The sequence below is a fragment of the Callorhinchus milii genome, unplaced genomic scaffold (assembly GCF_018977255.1).
Source record: "Callorhinchus milii isolate IMCB2004 unplaced genomic scaffold, IMCB_Cmil_1.0 Scaffold5, whole genome shotgun sequence".
NCBI classification, from domain to species: Eukaryota; Metazoa; Chordata; class Chondrichthyes; order Chimaeriformes; family Callorhinchidae; genus Callorhinchus; species Callorhinchus milii.
The window spans coordinates 62213303-62235703 of NW_024704746.1; the positions used below are offsets into that span (position 1 = coordinate 62213303).

Here is a 22401-nt window from a genome sequence, read left to right on the forward strand (position 1 = left end):
AATTATTTACAGTATAAAATTCAAACCAATGAGAATCAGGAGTAGTTCACAAAGTCAACAATACCCCAGAAATGACCAGTAACTTAAACACTAGTTGGATATCCCACAATACTGTTATTTAATGTATAAGTAATGTTCTGTAAACTATATTGTAATCCTTGCATTTGATAGTGCCTTAGCATGTCGTCAAAACGTCTCAAAGCGTTTCACAGGATTTACTGTAAAATATAGAGAATGTAATTGTAGGCAAATGTGGCAACCAATTTGTACACGCCAGAATGCCACAAACAGCAGTGAAATGAATGTCCAATTTCACCCACAAAATATACAATCAATTCACTTATCAGTATATTCTGTGTAGCGCTTTGAGATGTCTCGAATATGTGATAAGGCATTATGTAAAATGCAAGGTTTCTTAAGGATTATTATCTGGGCCAATGACACCAGGAGAAATTACACTTCTCTTTTCAAATACCCTTATTTAATTAACAAGTGAGCTGCATTTTCTTCCTCCTCTGGTCAAAGGACTTAAAATATCTGCTCACACAAAGTGAGAGAAGCCCCTTCTATGGATTCAAGCTCAAAGTTGAAGAAGTGAAATGAGTGTTCTAACAAAGTGAATCATTTATTTTCATCATTCATTTTCTCTGCAAAACTGAATTGATTCTCCTACCTTCTTGAACAGTGAACACATTTTGATTTTCAACAGTAAATTTCGGACACTCTCCTCAAGGTTTGGAGCAACAAGATAATTGTATTTTTCATCATGAAATTCTACATCTCACTGCCAATCCAGTGAATGAACAATAAAATCTGCTGAACAGCAAAATTCATTTTTCCACTGCTGTATGTAGTTAAACCATACAAATCTAAATATATGTTTGCGACACTGTGGCAAGATGCTCACGATAAGTAAGTTTCGCACCGTAGTCAAATTAGAATGACCATGTACACCGCAAAAACAGCAATGGAAAATGTATGTACAAATTAGTACCGTTGCGCATCAAAGGAAACGGCACGCTGTACAATACACAAATGACTAATTATTCAAAAGGTGAGGCTTCAACTCAAAAATTAATCGGTTCATGTAGAAAGCGTAAAAGTTGACATATCATGTCCTGTTACAAGTAGACTTCCTGCTTTACTTTCATTTACTAAAATGTTATAACACAGGGTACCAATATGTCAGAGAGCTTTATTAGTGAAGAAATGGATGACTTCTGGGTTGTCATATTATCAATGAATGTGGTGTCCTGTACACTAGGCGTGGCTGCTATAATAATAATAATCCTTGCATTTGATATAGTGCTTTTCACATCTTCTAGACGTCTCAAAGAGCTTCCCAGAATAGACTAAAGTGAATTGACTGTATATTCGTGGGCGAAATGCGGCAGCCAATTGCGAACAACAGTGTCCCACAAACAGTCGTGGATTGAAATTACCAATGTAGACCACGCAAGGCAAAATTTCATTTTAAATCTCACTTTAGACTTTTTAGTATCAAACGCATTTTCTTTAACTCAACAAGCTTTGTTGAGCAAGTGCAAAAAGCTCACTCTCACTACAACATCAGCAGCAAATGGTTGACCTGGAGGTTTGCAGATGATTATCCCTGAGTGCCTAGTTCTTTGGGACGTCCTACCAAAGTGAAAGGTGCTGTAGAATGTAACGGCTTGTCCATCTGGGAAGCTAGGTGTACCGCCCTTTCCATATCACACAGATTACCCTGAATTTCATCAGACAGCCACAACAAGCTTCTCATGGGTGTAAAATAACTAGCCTGACTGTCTGCCTCGAGAGTTCAGAGTGACTGGCAAAGGACAATGAAGAGTTGATCTGCCAGTAAATGCATGTGATGTTGTACAAAATTTCATCTATGGTAAGAAAAAGCATTCCAATAAAATTTTTCCTTTCTGTACACTACCTGCCTGTACCTATGAATGAGCAATACTTTAGACTGCAGAAGAAAACTGTGAGCACTGTACTATTTTAGTTTTATTCTTTGCAGTTGACCTGGATTATCTAGAACGCATATGTTACCTGCACTACACAGAGCACTGCAGTCAATACAGACATCCATTACAGGTGTCTCTGCGAATGCTTATTCTGATTAAGGGCACAACAGATATTTATTTTTATACATATAAATGCTTCTTTATATACACAAATGCAGTGCTTGTGGGGGGGGTGGGGGGTTGCATTGTCAGATGAGATGTTAAACCGAGGCAAGGATTATTATTTATTAACATGTTCCTGTCTGCATCATTAGTACATCAAAATCAAAAGCCAATAGTACATTCTCAAACTGTATATTTCCCTCAGTATCTCAAAACCGTGCAACTCCTTCATACTACAACCTACTGACATTAAAACCCAAGTTTAGAGTCACTTAACCACTTGCAGTAATGTTTTACCCCATTTTGCAACCTGCGGTACAAATTAAATAAAATTACCTTCGGACTCGTGGTGGCTTGGGCGGTGGCATGTCAGATTTCTCAGCAACAGAAGATGTGGCAGTATTCTCAGTACTAATTTCATCCTGGAAAAAAAAGGTTTAAAACCACTAAGATAGACCAAGACTCTGGGTTACTGCTGCCAAAACATTCTTAAACAAAATAATTTGCTCCTTTCCAAACACGGCTTATTCATTATGTGGAGTCCTGTAGCTCAGTGGTTAAAGCACTCGCCTCGCTAGTGAGAGACCTGGGTTCAATTCCTGGCAGAGTGAAATGTTGGGAAAGTTTCCTTAATCCACGTGCCTGTTTACCTAGCAGTACGTAGGAACCTGGTGGTTAGTCGATTGGTGGTTTGCTTTTCCGAGGGTAATAATTCCTTCCAAACAAAAATATTAATAATAAACCGGTCACTTCAATCCACAACTGGTTATGGGACACTATTGTGCGCAATTGGCTGACATGTTTCATTCACAAAATATACAGTCAATTCACTTTACAGTATATTCTGTGAAGCGCTTTGAGACGTCTCGAAAACGTGATAAGGCGCTATATCAAATGCAAGGAGTATTATTATCGTCTGCTTGTGGGATTCAAACGAGTGTAATCAGCAGCCTTTAATTAATGTACATTCTCCTCGCAAATATGGATTTCAATAATTATTTGGTAGGCATTGTTACTTAAAAGTACATTCTTCTAAAAACCACTAACAGGGAATTAGATAGAGGAAAATATTTGTTGTTCGAGTTCCGATAGAGTCTATAAATGTAAGATTTGAAAATACAGCCGTCACCTCTGAACAATAATAACATCAACAACACTGCAAAGTGACAAATTTAATGGTGCATATGGTTAAGCAAATCATAGTTCAGGTTGATGCAATAGCTTGAAACATTTTTTAAAAACATAATAATTTGGTCACCCAATCCACGACTGTGTGTGGCACTCTGCCTTGCGCAATTAACTGCAATTTCACCCACAAAATAATCACTACATATTGCAGTATATTCTGTGAAGGGCTTTGAGACATCTTGAAGACATGACAAGGCACTATATGAAATGCAAGGATTATTATTATTATAGCTTGCCCCCAGTTCATGACAATCTTACGTAGGAAAGTTGCCACCTTATAGTCAATTTACATTGCAATTTCTCCAATTATTTCACCTGTACAATAAGAAATTTGCCTGGTTTGAGCAATCAACTGATGTCTTGTGGAGAAAAGTTTCTATTCCAAAAGGAACATGAGAAAACTGCTGAATTTCGTATCACTGAATTATTTCTATCATATATTTAATTATTCTTTGTTTTCTTTAAAACAATTTCAAAACTTACAAATGCTAGAAAAGACTGTTTCACTGAAAATGAGGAAACAGAAACGGGCCCCACACATTCATTTTTTTCCAATGAAAAAAGCAGCATCAGAACCTATTGCATGAATTTTACCTACCAGAAATGAGAAACCATTTAAAGAGTGGAATATAAGTGACGTTAGATAATGATGGTCATAAATTTTAGCCATGTAAAATCTGCTATGCAAGTACAAGTTGTAATTTATACAAGTATTAAATCATCTAAGAAGTTACTTTCACACGTAAGACTCTGTTAGAACCACAATTACAATGCAAATTTACAAAGCACCTTCACGTCAAGAGGATGTCCAATTCTTACAACCGTAACAATATTAAACCAGTTATCAAATGCAAGATATAATTCACAAGTTTTCAATATGATTTTTCTTTACTTATAAAAGTTCTATGGAGCATTTGAGTGAAAGAATACTGTGCCGTTTGATATGATTTTCTACAAAGTGAAATATCCAAAACAAACATCACTCACTGTGTTGGGACTTTCAGTGCATTGACACCTCTGTAGTTCCTTTTCGAATAGTTGAGCTATTGCACGGTGAACCAGCTCATATTGTTCCTGAAGGTAAAAAAATTTGTATTTAAAACTTTGACACTGAAATTAGATCTGACAGATGATTTGGTCAATTTCAAACTTCAATTTAAAATTACACATTCATGCTATCAACTTGCACCGCTTCTACTGCAGCATTTTTGGTCTGAATCACATCATCAAATCATGTACTCTTACGTGTGAAAAACATACTCTTAAGGGTGAAAAATAGTTGAAAACTTTTAATGCTAAGAAAAAGCTGCAATAGGGTGTCACCATGCTATCAATGGACCACTGTTACACTAGGGCATGTTATAACGAGTGCAGACTGAACTTCAGATATCATTTACTGAATAAAATCTGCCACACGGGTGAACATACCTTTGTCTGTACTGCAGAGTGCCTTTGTGTTCTCATTTCCTGGATCAAACTGTAAACACTGAATTCTTCAGGAATTTTCTGGAAGATAAACATTAGTGCCTATAAGTCCCAGTGAACTGCAGTCTTCAGATGTGTGGTTTCCTTTAATAAAACCAAGACAACGGAACTCCATTCATATTTCTTCAATGGCGTGTGTGTTGCATACATACGTGCAACCAATTCATTCAGGCAGTTTTTTTCTCAAAAGGTTTAAAACATCTGACCTGCTTTACTTCGTTATATAGTTCAAGTGGACCATATATAAAGCCAATATTTTTCTGACTGCTCAGCACCTTGGGACGTCCTCCCGACGTGAAAGGCACTATACAAATGAAACTTTGTTGTTGTTGTATCTGTTATTTGAGCCTTAAAACACAAACTACAAGATGGATGGGGCAGAGAAAGACAACCAGTCCCCCTTTTGAAAAAATCAATACATGTCTTCTAAGGAACAGGTTATTTGATTTCTCCAAAGGAAAGGAGCCCAGTCTCTTTCCAATGAATAACACTGCTTCACTTAACATGATGATCAATGAGGATCAGATGTCAACATTTAAAGAATGTTTGCAGAAAAGATTCAAATGGCTGCTATCAATATTTATTCCAGGAGAACAGTAAATACTGCAACAGGATTACATCCTCCACAAGGCTGAGCAATTTTTCACATATCTAGGCTAGCAATCTAGTGAGATGCATTTGGACATCCATTTGGTCATGAATTAATAACTCACCCCAGCTTTTAGTAAATTCCAAGTATAATCAATTGCACATATGGCTCCAGTTCTTCCACATCCAGCACTATGGAAAAAGAAAATATATTTAGGGAATTCTTCTCATATCTTATGTATATTGTCTTTAATGACTGCATAAGATTCATATGGTTCTGTACCAGTAAAATCAGGAGGCATTTGCTCTGCACTTTGTGCTTGCAGGTAAAAGAACATAGATAAAATGAAACCACAAATAAAATTTAACAGGAAAATTGATCACTTCTGAATCGAGCAGAATGAAAAGATTAAAAATCAAGACTCTTCTCTCACAGGATAAGTTATGGTAGTTTCAAACCAGAATCTATTTGAAGACCACTGCATAACAGGAGCTGGATTTAAAGCCATAAATCTAAATGATCTACCTATGGGCTTTGTGATTTATTAGTTATATTTTTTTTATTAAATTGGTCTCATTTAAATCTAGTGATATCCTGTTCTTCACCGGCCAGTTGTGATAGTGGCATATTGAAGCAAGAAGTCAATGTTGACTTTCCTGAAACACAGGTTACCTGCTAAAGAAATGAACATTTCCCCCCCAAAAAAATTCCAAGATTTAAAACAAAGTCGACTCCTCTACCGACCAGCATTTTTCATATGAAGTTAAAAATGGCCTCAGGAAGCAGTTCTCCGGATTAGCTCAGATGATATAGTCCCTTTGGCTATTTGATCTGATCCTTTCACAATACTATCCGTTGGGAATCAAAATACTGTATAAGTATTAGTTTCAGTTGCAAATTTAAGCTATGGAAGTCTTCCTTGTTCTTGCATGCTGACATTCAGGCACCCAGGCTCCCCAGTTTCCTGGCTTGCATTAGGAATGGTTAACAAACCCCTGTATATAGCAGCTGAGAGAAGCTTGGTTTGGTCTCCTGGTACAGTATATACAGTGTATTGCCAAAAGACCATTTTTAGCACCGTCCGGATTGACTCTTTGCATGATATTCAGCAAAGAAACTGTTTCTGTGATTAAAATGTTTTTCCTCTGCATTGACAACAGAACCTCCTAAACCCACTCCATGCTCAAGTCACCAATTAATCAATTTTTGATGCAGGCGGCAATGGAATTCCAAGATCTATCAAAGATCTAATAAAATGGTGAAATCGGTATCACAGTCTGAATGGCCTACTACTGTTTGTTACTGTTACACACAATGTGATGCAAGGTTACTGCCTGTTCAGGTGGACGTTAAAGATCCCTTGGCACTATTGGAAAAGAGAAGGGAGGTTCTCATGGTGTCGTAGCCAATAATCCCCCAAACAAAATTGGTCATTTGTTTCATGACTCTTTGTAGGACATTGCTGTGCGCAATTGTGCTGCCGTGTTTGCCTACAAATACACAACAAAAACTGTGAAGTGCTTTGAAGTGTCCTTCTGATATAATACAGCACTGTATCAAATGCAAAGATTATTATTATTATTATTATTATCTTCCATACCTGCAGTGGATACAAATAGGCACCTTCTCATGATCTTGATATTCTCGCATCAAACTGATCATATCCAAGATGGAATCAAATGAAGATGGAACATCATGGTCAGGCCAGTTTATGTAATGAAACTGATATAGTCTACGAGATTCCTATGTATAGGAAAGATACAATTGTTTAATTCTCTCCAATTTATCAACAGCAAAGATTAACAAATGAAGAATTAATTCCAGTGCACATCTGACTTTACATTTTTCTAACATTCAATTTAGTACTAACAACAAGAGAGTAAGCATAAATGCATGATATAGCTGTCAGTGGGGAAGAGGGAAAGACGAGGATACAATTAAATCTGCTGCTGTTGGATCACAGATCAGCAAACACCACAGCCTGAATTACCTAACTCTTACTAGTGACAGTAGTTGTACAAAATAGAAGCGGGAATGGGGGGGTGGGGAAAGAAAATGAATGAAAAACTAAACAAGAAGCACAAAACTGTCAACAATCTAACACAAGCTGGCCGTTTCATTCAGATTTTTGCCCACAAAACACAGTCACTACACTTTAGAGTAAATCTTGTGCAGTGCTTTGGGACACCTGATATAAAAGGCACTATATACCAAATGCAAGGATTATTTTTTATTATTATTATGAGATTGGTCAAAACAATGAATGATAATGAAAACAAGCACAGAAGGGATACACTAGTGAGGCTGGGATTAAAGAACACGCTTAAGCAAAATAAGATATACTGAATCAGGTCTGGGAATACTCAATACCGATATTGTGAAATAAAAATGAGAAAATGTTCTATTCCCTGCAACAGAAATTAGAATTTCTAATTCAAGTAATAAATATGGCCACAGTATTCATTACGCAAAGTGAAGAAGCACCACCTTCTTTGTGACTTCATTTTTAATTGAGTTATAGTTTAAAAAGTTGAATCATCATGACACAAGGAACTAAAAAGCCATTTTTAAGCAACTTGGCGTGAATTCGTCGGGTGAACACTTATCGACATTTCACTAAAGTTATACGACGTGAACATGTGGAAAAGTAAGTTTCATCAGGAAAATTAATCTTTAAAACACTACATTTGCATTAAAAATACTCACATTCTGGAATTCCACTAATAGAGTTCTTATAAAATAGTCGTTCCTAGCTTGTTCAGCTTCCTGGAGAGAGGAAAAAGGATATCACTGGTGAGCACAGTACACCTGCAACATTCCCAACAGCACCAAACTATGACTGCAAAAGATGATGAAAAGTAAAGTGTTAGCAGCACTACAAAAGGTCTATTGGGCAAAGGTACTGCCGGATAACTACCATGTTTATACAGATTGGAAGGTTATTGGAACAGTTCATTCCTGCTTGGTGAGGTTACCTAGTATCAGACACCATTACAATTGGCCTCATTGCTAGGTAGAGGCTTCCAGAGACCTTGCTGGAAGGTAAATGATAAAACGATAAAATTCAGCAACAGTTCAATTATGCTGCTAAAACTAACTGTCAGGGCTCACACGTTAATGGTTACTTGGGCAGGATTTCAGAAGGTGCACAGTGCCTGAGGAAGCTTACACCAGCTGAAGGGGGGGAAAAGGAGTCAAACAGCTTCAAGAAAGGAGGGGAAAAAGATTCAAGTGTTCAGTTATTTTTTTCCTGTGAATCCTTTTTTCTTGGAAAGATTTACATGAATGGAATTTCAGCACTTTGGGACATCCTCAAGATGCGAACGGCGCTGTACAAATATAATTTGTTGTTGCCATTGAATGTCTTGACATGTAATGCAACCATCAATGATGTTTTTTTTAAAAGAACTAACTAACTGTTTCTAATTTAAGAGTTAGATTTTTCTTCAATACAGCAGTCTCTTAAAACTACTTACAGATTTGATTAGAATAGGAACATTGAAATTGCCAGACAAGAAAAGACCAAGGTCCACCTCGTCTGCCTTCTACCATCCTGGTAGTCACATGCTACAATAATGGGAAATGTTGAAAGCAATTAATTCTGTATGGTTTAGTTTACCAACATAGTAGAAAGTATTGGGAACCTTAGATCCAAAGAATATTCATCATACTCTAGGTAAGGAGGTAGAAGATAGGAAAAGGAAGCTTTTTTTAAAAACAAAATTGCAGCTACATCAGGGATAAACATGCTTGTGTTTTAACAGATCTACTGAAAAGACTCTTGCTACTCCATAGAAAATAACCACTAAGATATTCCACACAGATATTAATGACAACCAAATATTTTTCAACAAGTCTGTTTCCTAAAACGAAACATTTCAAGAACTGGATAATACAAGAACAGGGGTTGAAACGATCTTTTCAACTCCAGACCTGAATTCAAGTTCACTTCAGATCAATGGAGTAAAAGTTTCTTCTCAAATGAGTTTAAGGAATTATGGAGTCCTATAGCTTCGTGATTAGAGCATTCGCCTCGCAAGGGTTCGATTCCTGGGCAGGGGGAAACGTTGGGCAAGTTTCCTTACTCCACACGCCTCTGTTTGCTTAGCAGTAAGTAGGAACCCGGTTGTTAATCGATTGGCAGATTGGTTTTACAAAGGTAATAATCCCATCAAAAAAATAAAAATAATTTAGTTACTTAATCCACAACTGTTTGTGAAACACTGTGGTGCTCAATTGGCTGCTGCGTTTTGCCCACAAAATATAGTCAATTCACTTTACAGTATAATCTGTGAAGCACTTGGAGACATCTGATAGACGTGATAAGATGCTCTATCAATTGCAAGGATTATTGTTATAAGGAATTAAAGTGAAACGAGCTAGGGGGATAAATTGAGTTGAATTTCTATTGGATGGTGTAATGTAATACAATGTAAAATTTTCTGTGATTCAGTCATTACTAGCAAAAAAAAGACACGTGTGCTGTTCCCAAGGAAGCTAATATAAGAAACAGAAGTGGTGTAGATTAAGGAGTTGTTCCAAAGGTGGGTAGGGCGTAGGTAGAGACATGCTAAATCTAACATGTGGGCTTATACAACAAATTTGAAAAGTTCCATTCCCATCACAGATATCTTGAGCTTCAACACACAGGTCCACATTCATTTCAGCGCACTTCATTCTCTGAGCACTCTCCCAATCTGTTACCGGCGAGAGAGGAAAAAAGAACTGGGATCTGAAAGCACCCATTTACATGAAAACACCAGAGGGCATGTAGTTCCAAGTTCACATCTGCCAATTTAACAAAGTTTAAAATTTAGCTGGAAGGATACTGCATCTTCATATCGAGATGAATTATTCATGGTATTGGATTCAGAGAATATTCATCCAGACCAAAAATATTTTTCCAAATTTAACTGCCATAAGGCAATGCAACAGCAAGTCTATTGTAGAAAACTCTCACCCCAGACAGCTCCCCATGCTGTCCAAATGACAATTAACCAGATCTTCGCATGATTCAAAATGAATGCCTCTCCCTGGCCTATTACGACACCTAATCACAAGTGAGGCCGATTTACGGTTGCAAATGTGACCACCTCTATTTCCACTCCCAGTAGTTTAGGCCAAAGCTTGAAAAGCGTCACAGTTATATTCATTCTTATGCCAACATGCCAGGGATTTTGGCTGTTTCAAAACAATAATTTTATTCAAAATACCAGAGTTCCATTGGGAATGGATGTGGGGCAACATTGACTGTATGTATTTGGCAATGTAACAGCAGCCTTCAAATTATTTCTTTTAACCATCCTCCAATTTAAATACTACATTATAGATTTCCAGATATTCAAATGAAAATGGGAAGTAAGGTGGAGTCCTGTAGCTTAGTGGTTGGAGCACTTGCCTCGCAAGGGAGAGACCTGGGTTTGATTCCCAGGCAGGGCAAAATATTAGGCAACTTTCCTTACTCCACATGCCTCTGTTTATCTAGCAGTGAGTAGGAACCCGGTTGTAAGACGATTGGCAGATCGCTTTTCCTTGGGTAATAATACCTTAAAAAAATAATAATTTGATCACTCAATCTACAACTATTTATGGGACACTGCTATGCGCAATTGGCTGCCGCGTTTCGGACACAAAATATAGTCAATTCGCTTTATAGTATATTCACAGTATATTCTGTGAAGCGTTTTGAGATGTCTTGCAGATGTGATAAGGCGCTATATCAAATGCAAGGATTATTATTATTATTATCATTATAATAAGGTCCCCCATGAAGAAACTAATCAGCCCAAAATCAAGGCTTTTCACATCCATAAATATTTACTTCCTTGAGCATTTGAGTTCACAAAAAAGTAATGCTGATCGGCCCAGTCAACTAAAGCCATAAAAGCCACAAGCTCAAGGCCTCAAATTCTATTAAAATGGACACTTGGATCCACTGGATCAAAAATGGGGAATCTATTGTACATTGGGTCTCACATACTTCAGAAAAACAGGTGAGGTTTACACAGAAACAATTGTTTAATCATTAAAGCAATCATACTAAATCTACCAAAACAAATACTAGATTAACAACATTTCCACAATAGGATATCCTTTCAAAAAATCAGGTATATGCTTAAACTATTGCATGGCTTCCTACATTATTAAGTCCTCTAGACAATAAAGATAGTGCTTAGTTAAACTTTCCAACGCTGCTCAATCCCTTTCACCAGTTGAACAGTTTATATAGCCTTTAGTGGAGACAAAAATCTGAAGGAGAAAGTCCAAATTTATGAAAAAAATTGTCATTTTCCTTCCCCTCCTCCCCAGTCACATGGCCCTTGGGTTTCAAAGACTGTTACAAGTCTCTTACATGAATACTTAATTTAGACTTCCTGCATGGTACAAAATTTCCCTCGGCTATTACAAGAAGGAAACCAAGGCCTCCCACTTGTGATCAACAAGAGCAAACAAAAGCAGATGTTAAAGTTGCACAAGTGAAGTCTGTCCAGATGTTCATTAACACCCCGATATTTTCTAGTCCTTCATATTAACTGCACTAATTTGGACACTTAGAACTGTTAATGTCTTCACTCAGTTCTTGAAACGACTTTGTTTATATCCTATTCTTTTTAACAATAATCTTTGCGCCTTATCACGTCACTGAGATGTCTCAAAGCGCTCCACAGGATATACTGTAAAGGAGATTGACTGTATATTTTGTGGGCGAACCTCAGCAGTCAATTGCGCACAGCAATGTCCCACAAACTGCCAAATTATTATTACCCTATGTTTTCATCCTTCATCTCCAATTCTGCACTAAAGTTTGGAAGCTGATAAATGCAGACACTAATGGATGCTGTATTTCAAGTTATTAGGGTGTTCGTGAAAGTCAAGTACTGCACTTGCAGATTAGTCAAAATTTGTTTTGAGATATTATCAATCTTACATCAAGTGGTATCTCCAAAGTTAATAAATGAAAACTAATTAAATAATTTCTTAATGACTTCCAAATTAAATACAGTATACAGTATACATGATACAGTATACTTGCTCTGTATACAGTATTAAGCACTGAGACCCTGGTGGAGGGCACTATATAAGTGCAAGTTGTGCATTGTACTCATGTTTAATAATCTTTTCTAGGAGCATCTTACTCCAAACAGCTCTATATAACAGGTTCATTCAAGATGACTGCACAATTAATTATGCAGTGTGTGACAAGATATCTATTTAGGGGTCAGTCTGGCTCGGTTGGCAGCATTCTTCACCGAGTCAGATGGCTGTAGGTTCAAGCCCTATCAGACTTGCAGGACTTGGAACTCAGTCGAGGCTGACAAAATACAGTGCTGGCCGACCTTTGTTATGGATGAAACGTTAAGCCGAAGTGCCACCTGCCTGTTTAGGAGGACATTAAAGATCTCATGGCATAATTTGAAAAGCAAAAGGGAATTGTACCCAGTGTTTTGATCAAAAATCCTCCAGATAAAATTGGATCTTTCACTTTATGGCCGTTTGTGGGACATTGCTGTTTGCAAATTGGTTCACATACAAATACAGTCACTGGACTTGACTATAAATCAAAAGATAGAAAAGAATCACCAGTATTTAAGATAACCTCTTTCAATGACAAGAGTGGAAGACCTCTAACACTGAAAACATAAAGCACTGGAAATAAGTATCCTCCAGCATTCACTCATACAGGTATAAAGAATACAGTAGAGAAACAAACAACATTAAACTATATTTTAAAGCCTAATGGGCCTGGTGAATATTTACTTATCAAAACTGAAGAATGACATAATTACTTATTAGACGAGTAGAATGAAGTCAGCTACCACTGTGTGACTGCCCAATTGAATTACACTGAATGCTTGTTAACTTCAAGTATTTCAGGAGTAGTTAGCATTTGTATAGTAGACTGCTGACACAGGATGCCAAAATCAATTAAGGACATGGAATCTTTTGCTACATAATCCTAATAATGGAAATGTGAACAGTGTGATCCACAGTCCAAGGTAATTTCACAACAATAAATTCCACGCCATAATAGATGCCTCAGGTTTCAGCTTTTTTGTTTTATGGTTCTATTATCTGGCACACAAAACAAATGATGCATCAGACTACTGATATACAGTCACAGCTGCTGTTTTGCAGGACTTGAACCTCATACAAGAAAAGAATTCAATTTCATTGCTTTATAGTTCAGTACAAATATCAGATTACCTTTAAGAGATATCCATGATAAATCCCCCTCCCCACTCCACTTCTGGATCACTAACAAACCTGACATTCCATTCACTGATGGATTGATGGGTCTTTTTATACATATATATTAAAAGCTATAGTTAATAAGAGTTATCAATATAAACACCGGCCAAACATGCATTCATAAATTTCCATACATCAGGAAAAATGGAAATTTCAGAGCTTGAATCTATCAATATATAAAATTTTACAAGGATGCATTGAGTCAAAACAAGAAGGCGACTCAAAAACCATAAATGGAATCCTGTAGTGTAGTGGTTAAGAGCACTGCCCCGCAAGTGCGAGGACCTGGGTTAGGATTCCCAGGCGGGCGCGAAACCTTATATACATCTTACTCCACACACATCTGTTTACCTAGCAGAAAGTAGGAACCCAGTCGTTAGTTAATTAGTGGATCGCTTTCCAGGGGTTACAATTCCTCCAAATAATATAATATCACTCAATCCACAACTGTTTGTGGGACACTGCTGTGCACAATTGGCTGCCGCATTTCACCCACCAAATACAGTCACTGCACTTTACAGTATATTCTGTGAAGTGCTTTGAGATTTCTCAACGATGTGATAAGATGCTATATCAAATGCAAGGATTATTATTCTTATAAGTAGGAGCCAATGAATATGAAGACAGAAAAAACATCACTAACCTATACTTGAAAACCAGCAACTGAACTACTCAAAATGCCACTCTGTTTTGCTAAATGTCAAGAATGTCATTGTGACAGTTTCTTGCATAAATATCCATTGAACATCATACTAGCCTCCTCCAAGAAATGCTAATTTAATAGTGTAGTGTATCAGTAAATAGAAAATCTCTAGCCATATATACACACACATCAATTACCTTCTATAAAGCAGTACATATTTAACTGAACTTCTGCAAGCGATTAATTTTCACCTGAATTGTGAAAGACGACTTGCCAGTCTTCCCCGTACAGAAAATGATAAACTTCTCCCAAAAATCCTTAAAAAAACACTGAAGTCGAAGTACTTACACACGTAACTAGAAATTCTCCAAGTCGAAGAGGACCATCCCCATGTATGGGCCAGTAGCGCTCACATTTTTTCTATGAAGAAACATTGAAAGTAACTTAACTTCAATCCATGACATACGGACATGAGAGGGTTAAGAAAATTTATGTTCACCCCCCCCCCCCCCCCCCAGCCCTCTTTAGTTTTCTCCCCCTCCCCTCCTGACGGCACCAACGTGTTCTGCAACATAGCTTTGTGGGTGCCAGACATGCGGTGGCACCATCCACCCAATTGCCCAGTGTTCATGAGAGAGCATACTGTCATGTGGATATCAAACAATGAGGTAAGCACAATCCTGACTCACTCAAACTTCACACTCACATTTTAAGCAAACCAGATAGCAAACTGGAGTGATTTCTTTGGCACGTGTAACTCAACATTGTTGATGCTAACCATACAATACGTTGTTGCTGCTAAACTTAGATAATTATTTGGGAAGGACAAGGTTGCAGGGCTGTGGGGAAGCGAGCGGGGGAAGTGGGATTGAACAGATCTTTTCAAAGAGCCGGCACAGACATGATGGGCCGAATGGCCTCCTTCTGTGCTGTATACTTCTATGATTCTATAATATGGGCATCTATACTGGCAGTCATTGGATCAAGCACCTCGATGATTCAAGCCTTGGCCAGGTCTCTCGCTCCCATTGGCTGTGACTTTACCAGTTGTGCAATCAGAGGGGCTACAAGTTCATCTCTCAAAGATTTTTGGACCTTAAAAAGTTTCACCTACGCACTATAATTTTCTTCACAATCAAAGTACACCAAAAAAAATCATACCGGCACTAACTTGTGCAGCAAATCATATTTGATAATGAAAATGCAACAAGAAGAGTCTTCAGCCACAAATGTGCCCACGCAATATTTGTATGCTCGTTCAAAATGCCAAGCAAACATGCTGTAAGCAGTTTCACTTTGTATGCAAGTAAGGCATATCTACCATTCCCACTTACAATGTGCTTCTGCTTCACTCCCCAGCATCACAGCTTCAATGCTACTTCCTTCTCCTTTTCTGATGTTCAGGAAGAGGAAGCGAAACAAAACGCAGAGCCCATTAACCACTCTGGGACAGGAGCTTTAACAGGATTTTTTTTGCTTCCTCTGACTGAAGGGCGAGAGGGATAAGGAATAGCACTGTATGTTGGTGCCTGGGAAACAGAACACAGGCACAGAGAACAAATTATTTCATAGCATAAAAACTAACAAAACTGTATCACGGGTGATGCAATTGATTTAGGATGTTTGCATGCACCAGGAATCTGTACAAAAAAAAGTTGTATGATGAACTCGGCATTTATATTTGCACTGAAAAATAAAATGCAGCAGTTAGAATATGAATAAATAAGAAAACTCACCCTCCCCATTTCAAACTCACGGCACGCCACAACAATTATCTGCAAACAAGAAAAGGTGGAACTAGTTCAAAACATAATGGATTTTTCTTCAATTCAGGTACAAAATACTGCTATACACATCTATTAATTCAAGCAAAATACACAATAATTTCTAAATATTACACAATGGATTCCCAGCATCTTTCTAATACAAGAAATAGTTAAATAATCCATGGGTTTTGTGGAAAAAGACAGAAGCGTATTAATATCGGATTAATCCCTTCCTTTTAAATCTCAAGGCTGTAATACATCATACTACCACCATCTGTAATACCAGAAATGAAAACAAATTTATGTTTATGGCCTAAGAGAGGCAGATGAGATTTCAATACAGAGCAACAGAAGGCAATGCACTTGACCAAATTAAGCATCTATTAGCTGAGATGGAGAAAGATAAAGGATTTAGGTGTGATTATTAATAATTCATTCTAGATTTGTTGTCATTCTGAAACCATCAAACCTAATCTCTTCTAGAGATCATATTAGTACAAGTTGAAAGAAGTTATTGTAACCTTATACAGACATTGGTGAGGCACAATACTAAGTGGATTTATAGGAACCCTACCCTCAGAGGTCATTGGAAGGGCTAGTAAAGAAGACCAACATGGATGATTCCAGGATTTATGAGCTCCATGTTACGTACTTGCTTTCATTAAAAAAGTCAGGGTGGAAGGAAAAGAATGGCTTAAAGTCGTAAATGCAGGATAGATTTTAATAAGTGTGTTATTTGACATAGCAACCGGTTTAAAATTATTATATTTCAAATAGGACTGCAGATCAGGATAATACTTTATCCTGCACAAAGTAGTGGGTATCTAGACTGAATGGTCTACAAAAGTAGATGGTCCTATTCTGATTAAAGTCTTCATAAAAGATAAAGGAAAACTTGGAACAATATTGAAGGATGCAAAGTCAATTGTGATGCATGAATCAACGCCCTAACTGAGTGAAAGGCACTACATAAATGCAATTTGTGGTTCTTAATGTATCCTAGACCATGATCAAATCTAAGATCTTTCAAGTCTGTACAGATCAATAACCCACAAATGAGACTGCAGGGCAGCCCAAGTTGAATCAATGTTATTAAAAGCAAATCCACTGACAATGTTTTTTTTAAAAGAACAAAATGTTTCACTCGTAGTTATAATAGCCAGCTTTAGCTAAATTGCTGGTGCAACAATTTTTAATTCACTTCTATTTTACATAATTTTTTTAATTAAAAAAATCATGAAGAGTCTGTAAAAGGATTCCCCGAGAGAATTCCAACACGTGATTTCTAACTACTTCCATTACATAGAAATTCTAGTCTAAGATAAAATGTCTCAACAAATTAGTTGTGCATTTGTCAGGATTCCATTGTAAACAGATTAACAGCTTTGTGTTCAGCACTAATGTGCCAATATAGTATAGCAACTGCAGAGCCACTCTCATAACAGGAGTTAAATGGAGAGATAATAGCTTTCCATCTACAAATGTTCAACACATAAAGTTAATCAAAAGCACAAATTCGCTACGACTCCCGGATGGAAATATTTTGCCATCAGGTGGCCTTTGTATTGTACATACAATCAGCTGTAAACATGCAATTAGCACGGCATACACAACAGATACACTGCAGCAATCGAGATTAAATCCAATAGAAACTAGACAAATGCTATAACTGATGCAGTAAATGAACACACTACAAGCATTCAAGCTTCGTGGAAATAATATAATAATCCTTGCATTTGATATAGCACTTTTCACGTCTGGAGGACATCCCAAAGCGCTTTACAGAACACACTGTAAAGTGAATTGACTGTATATTTGTGGGCAAACGCGGCAGCCAATTGCGCACAGCAATGTCCCACAAACAGTCGTGGATTGAAAATGACCAATTTATTATTGTTTTTGGAGGGATTATTATTAGGTGTGTGGAGTAAGGAAACTTGCCAAAGGTTTCGCCCTCTGCCTGGAATTGAACTCAGGTCTCTCGCTTGCAAAGCGAGTGCTCTAACCACTGAGCTACAGGACTCCATAAAATATGAAGGAAAAGTACGTTAAAATCCCTCAATTGGTTTAAGCAAACCGCTAACATGATGTGAGCTGGTGAAAATATTATATTAATTCTTGTTTCCTGCTCAAATCCAAGCCATTTGGCACTTCGTATTGCCTGCAAAACCATTGTTACTTTTCACACCGATTTTCTGGAGCTCCTCTGGAAAAGGATTTAACATTTTAAACCAAAAGTCACTGAATCGGCCAAGAAAAAGAGACTTACTGCAACATTGTACTCCCAGATCATCCTCCAAAAATCTAATACAGTGTTTGCTAGTGGTCCCTGGGTAGCAATGTAGGAGTTTGGCCCATACACTCCCTGAAAAGGGAGAAAAGATATTAATTACATTTGGTATTTTTTTTTACTTTCAGTACTGCAATGAAATAAATGTTTAAAAATACCCACAAATTATACGATGATATGTTAACATGACTAATATTCAACTAAAACACAAAACAGATTCAATGTTCACTGAATTCTATTATTCACTACATGGTGAGGGTTTTTAATGAGAACAAGCACATGATTTTGGCAAACTACCACAGCAAATAAACGTGTAAACTTTGTAGGCTAACCATCACAAGTTAACATAACCGCAAGACACCCTGTGGCACACACCATTTCAAAGGATGCAGTATGGAACTATTCAGAGCTCTTACATTCAAAAAAATTACTTTGAAGTTAGTTAATGAAGTTCAAATGGATTAGCGATTGTGAAGGAGTTCATGCAACATAAAATCTACAGCAAAACATTTATGATTTTTCAAATAAGCGCAGTGCAACAGCATCCAATAAATGTCACGATGAGGGCTTCATATTATCAGCATCATTCTAGATTAAAATATCTAGACACCTTCCAATTTCTAGTATCTAAACTAGAAACTGCATTTTACTTGAATTCGTTGATACAAACGATAAAACCTTTTGAAATATTGATATGAATCTCTTTATGTAACAATAGCCTGTTCCCTCCAGATTAAGTGACAAGTAAAATATGTGCAGGAAAGTACCTTGATAAAATTTGCATTGATATAATCCGAATCCACCTGTGATGTTTTCAACGCAAGCTTCACTCTGCTGTGGTCAACTATAGGTTGGTAAAGGGAAACGGAAAGAAATAACAGTTTAACAATCATTAAAAACAGTTTAATACTTTTTATTCTATGATCTGATTTCATTATTACAAAAACCATAGGGGCTAAGTAGCCAATCTCACCAACGTATGAGCTCTTTTGACAATCTGAAAGGGTGCTTAAAAGCCGAATTTGAGAATTTATTGGATTCAAATTTTGGACTCAAATTTAAGTATCAGAAAGCCCCATTGAAATGTTACAACAACAAAATGTCATGCCAAAACCAATTAGTAAAAGCAAATTAATTGAGAGGGTGGGAGAAATGGAGAGGAAATAACATTGCAATGAAGCAACACCCTTCTGTATTTATCAAAGGAAATCACTGGATGCTGATCAGGAGCAGAAACCCTGTTTTTTTCCTACTCTTTTTCCCAAACTGAATTTGGCTAACACAAAGACCAAGATACAAATTCTTATTACTGCTGCATCTGTAACAACCGGTAATTGAATAGAGTAAAATTCATACGACATTGTCTAACCTACAAATTCTTGTGTTGAATTCAGATCACATATTGTGTAGTAGTACCACTTTTGGTATCATATTTACAAGACTACTAGATAAAAAAACTTCCCTCACACGAATAATAATAACAACATTTAATATAGCACCTTATCACGTCATCGGACGCCTCAAAGCGCTTCAAAATATATTGTAAAGTGGATCGACTGCATATTTTGTGGGCAACCAATTGCACTCAGCAGTGTCCCACAAACAGTCGTGGGTTCAGTGATCAATCTTTGGGGGTCTCGTGGGCTTTGCCTGATCATCTGATGCATCACTGTAAGGTTACAGATTGATTTCCTGGTCTACAATTTATCCAATTTCAATACTGGATCCTAGGGGGGAAAAAGGCCAGAGTTCCTGTTCGTCACCACCATTCAGTGACCTCTGCTGGAAAGTGTGTGAATGAACACTGGGTTAAACTAGTCTTGGGCTGAGCTGCACAAACAGCTTCTCATCACCCAGGCTGACCCATGAAGTATGTGGATATGGGCGATGAACCACAGTTATGCCTGCATCTATAGAACCAGAATCAGTCAGTACCCACAGGAGTCAGAGTGAAGAAAATCAGCAAATAAAAGTTTATAAACTTTTCCTCAGCTCTGTGGTGTGTGTATACATGTTTATATATACATAATATATTATACACACACACACACTGCACAATAATGATAGGATACCAACATGTCAGTACAACTTCCCTACATAAGTTCCTGATTTCAGTTGGGTAAATGACTGCCACCACCAACCAGATGCTTCCCCAAAGGAAGGGGGAGTGGAAGAAGAAGAAAGAAACACAGCAAGAGAGCATGGACTTGCATTGTAAAGTTCCCAGTAGTTGAACAAAACTGAAGCACGTATATGTAACGAGGTACTGTATTTCAGAACTATAACCTGCTCTTTAAATCAACTATAGTTTCAGCCTCAAATCTTCTCTGTGACCCAAACTCTTCCCCCAAATAAACTCCCAATGAGATCACCCTATTCAGTTATAAATTCTTCACCGACTCTTCATAACTAATGATTGTTACATTTGTTTGTTTTTTGATCATTGCGTGGTCTGAATATTGAATAACAGAAGTCAATCTTATGATAATTTCCAAAAGAAAACTGTAACAAAAGAAACAAAAACCTTACATGGCAAGATATCCTTATATCTGTTCTTCTTAACATTTTCTTCCTTTTCTCCAGTGTTTGTTGGATAGATCTTTTCGGTTCTGTATTTTGTTGAAAGTCTTCGGAGTCGCTGTAAAAAAAATTAAAAATATCTGAATAAGATTCAAGAGCACATTTTATTGATCCAGCACAGCATACAGATAGATGTGCACAATTTTCAGCTAGCTTCTTTAAGGAGACTCGGTTTTTCCCAATTATATTTTAACAAAAAGGGAAACATGCAGTTCTTAGGCTAAAGTTTACCAGATACTATGACTGTACGTTTCTAGCACATTTTAATATGATGCCTCACCGTAGTCTGTTATTTCCTGGCATACATTCCCACATAATGCATGCATTCCCACTTGAATGTTTTTGGCAGTAATATAGATTACTGGGTTGAGATTGTACCAGTACTGGGTGAAAGATCTCAGTCATAGTGCAAATCTCCAACAGGTCTCAATTCAAGACGGGGCATCTCAGAGGTTTAACTACACCTCAGATACTGATCGCTCTCTTGAAAGATCAGGATTCATGGTTTATGGAGAACAGGTTTAAAACATTGGGGAAAATACAACTAAAAGAGATTATTATAATAACATAATTTGTTATGAATAATTTGATATAACACCTGAGCGCATCTTCGAGACATCTCAAAGCTCTTCACAGAATATACTGTAAAATGAATTGACTGCATATTTTGTGGGCGAAATGCGGCAGCCAATTGCACACAGCAGCGTCCCACAAACAGTTGTGGATTGAAGATTTTTTTCTTATTGAAGTACAGTATTCAAGATCTTAAAGGGCATAGATAAACTTACCAGGCAAAAAAGGACAAAGGGGATAAGGACTTGAGCTCAGGAAAGGCAATGTAAACACATAGTTCAGATTTAATTACTTCACGCAGAGTAACGAATACGTGACACAGACTTGCCAAGGAAAAGGCGGAGACTTATTTATCAAATTCATACAGGAAACTTGACAGGTATTTGGCCAAGAAATAAATTAAAGATTATGATTTGGATTTTTTTCCCACTTTGGGACCAGCCAGATGGACCTCAATGGTGTTTTCTGGTGAGGTACATTCCTATGTTTCTATGCAATGAAACAGATTGAACATGAGAAAAAAAAATCTGTTGTTCGCCAAATTAACAGGATGGAAACACTGGGAAGCGACAGTAGTGAGTTTCCAATCTTGGAAATTGAAAGCACAATTTCAGCACAACACACAGGTATTGGGATGTACAGAGTCTCATTAGGATCCACTACATTCCCTTTATATTTCACTCATTTATTATTTATTTTGGAGAAGCAAAAACTACAACATTAAGTGAAAGGGGCTCTTTATTCTCTTCCCTCTCCATTTATAATAATCCTAGCACTTGATATGCCACCTTATCACATCATCAAGACAACTCAAAGGGCTTCACAGAATACACCGTAAAGTGAATTGATTGTATATTTTTGGGGCACTTCCAATGTGTTTCAATTAAAACAAGTGTACAAAACTTTTGCGATTTTAAGTT

The 22401-nt window shown here is 37.2% G+C and overlaps 1 protein-coding gene across 3 annotated transcripts in view; it reads right to left on the minus strand.

Annotated features, from left to right (window-relative positions):
• Nucleotides 1-22401, minus strand: part of LOC103176992 (protein tyrosine phosphatase non-receptor type 12) — a 71043-nt gene that overhangs the window by 22257 nt on the left and 26385 nt on the right. For all 3 annotated transcript variants that reach the window (XM_007890904.2, XM_007890903.2, XM_007890905.2), the window contains exons 2-12: nt 20858-20966; nt 19096-19172; nt 18308-18403; nt 16009-16047; nt 14621-14692; nt 8086-8145; nt 6980-7122; nt 5504-5570; nt 4734-4811; nt 4293-4379; nt 2454-2539 (exon numbers count right to left, since the gene is read on the minus strand). In XM_007890904.2, coding sequence (XP_007889095.1) covers nt 2454-2539; nt 4293-4379; nt 4734-4811; nt 5504-5570; nt 6980-7122; nt 8086-8145; nt 14621-14692; nt 16009-16047; nt 18308-18403; nt 19096-19172; nt 20858-20966 — 914 coding nt within the window. The remainder of the gene's footprint in view (nt 1-2453; nt 2540-4292; nt 4380-4733; nt 4812-5503; nt 5571-6979; nt 7123-8085; nt 8146-14620; nt 14693-16008; nt 16048-18307; nt 18404-19095; nt 19173-20857; nt 20967-22401) is intronic.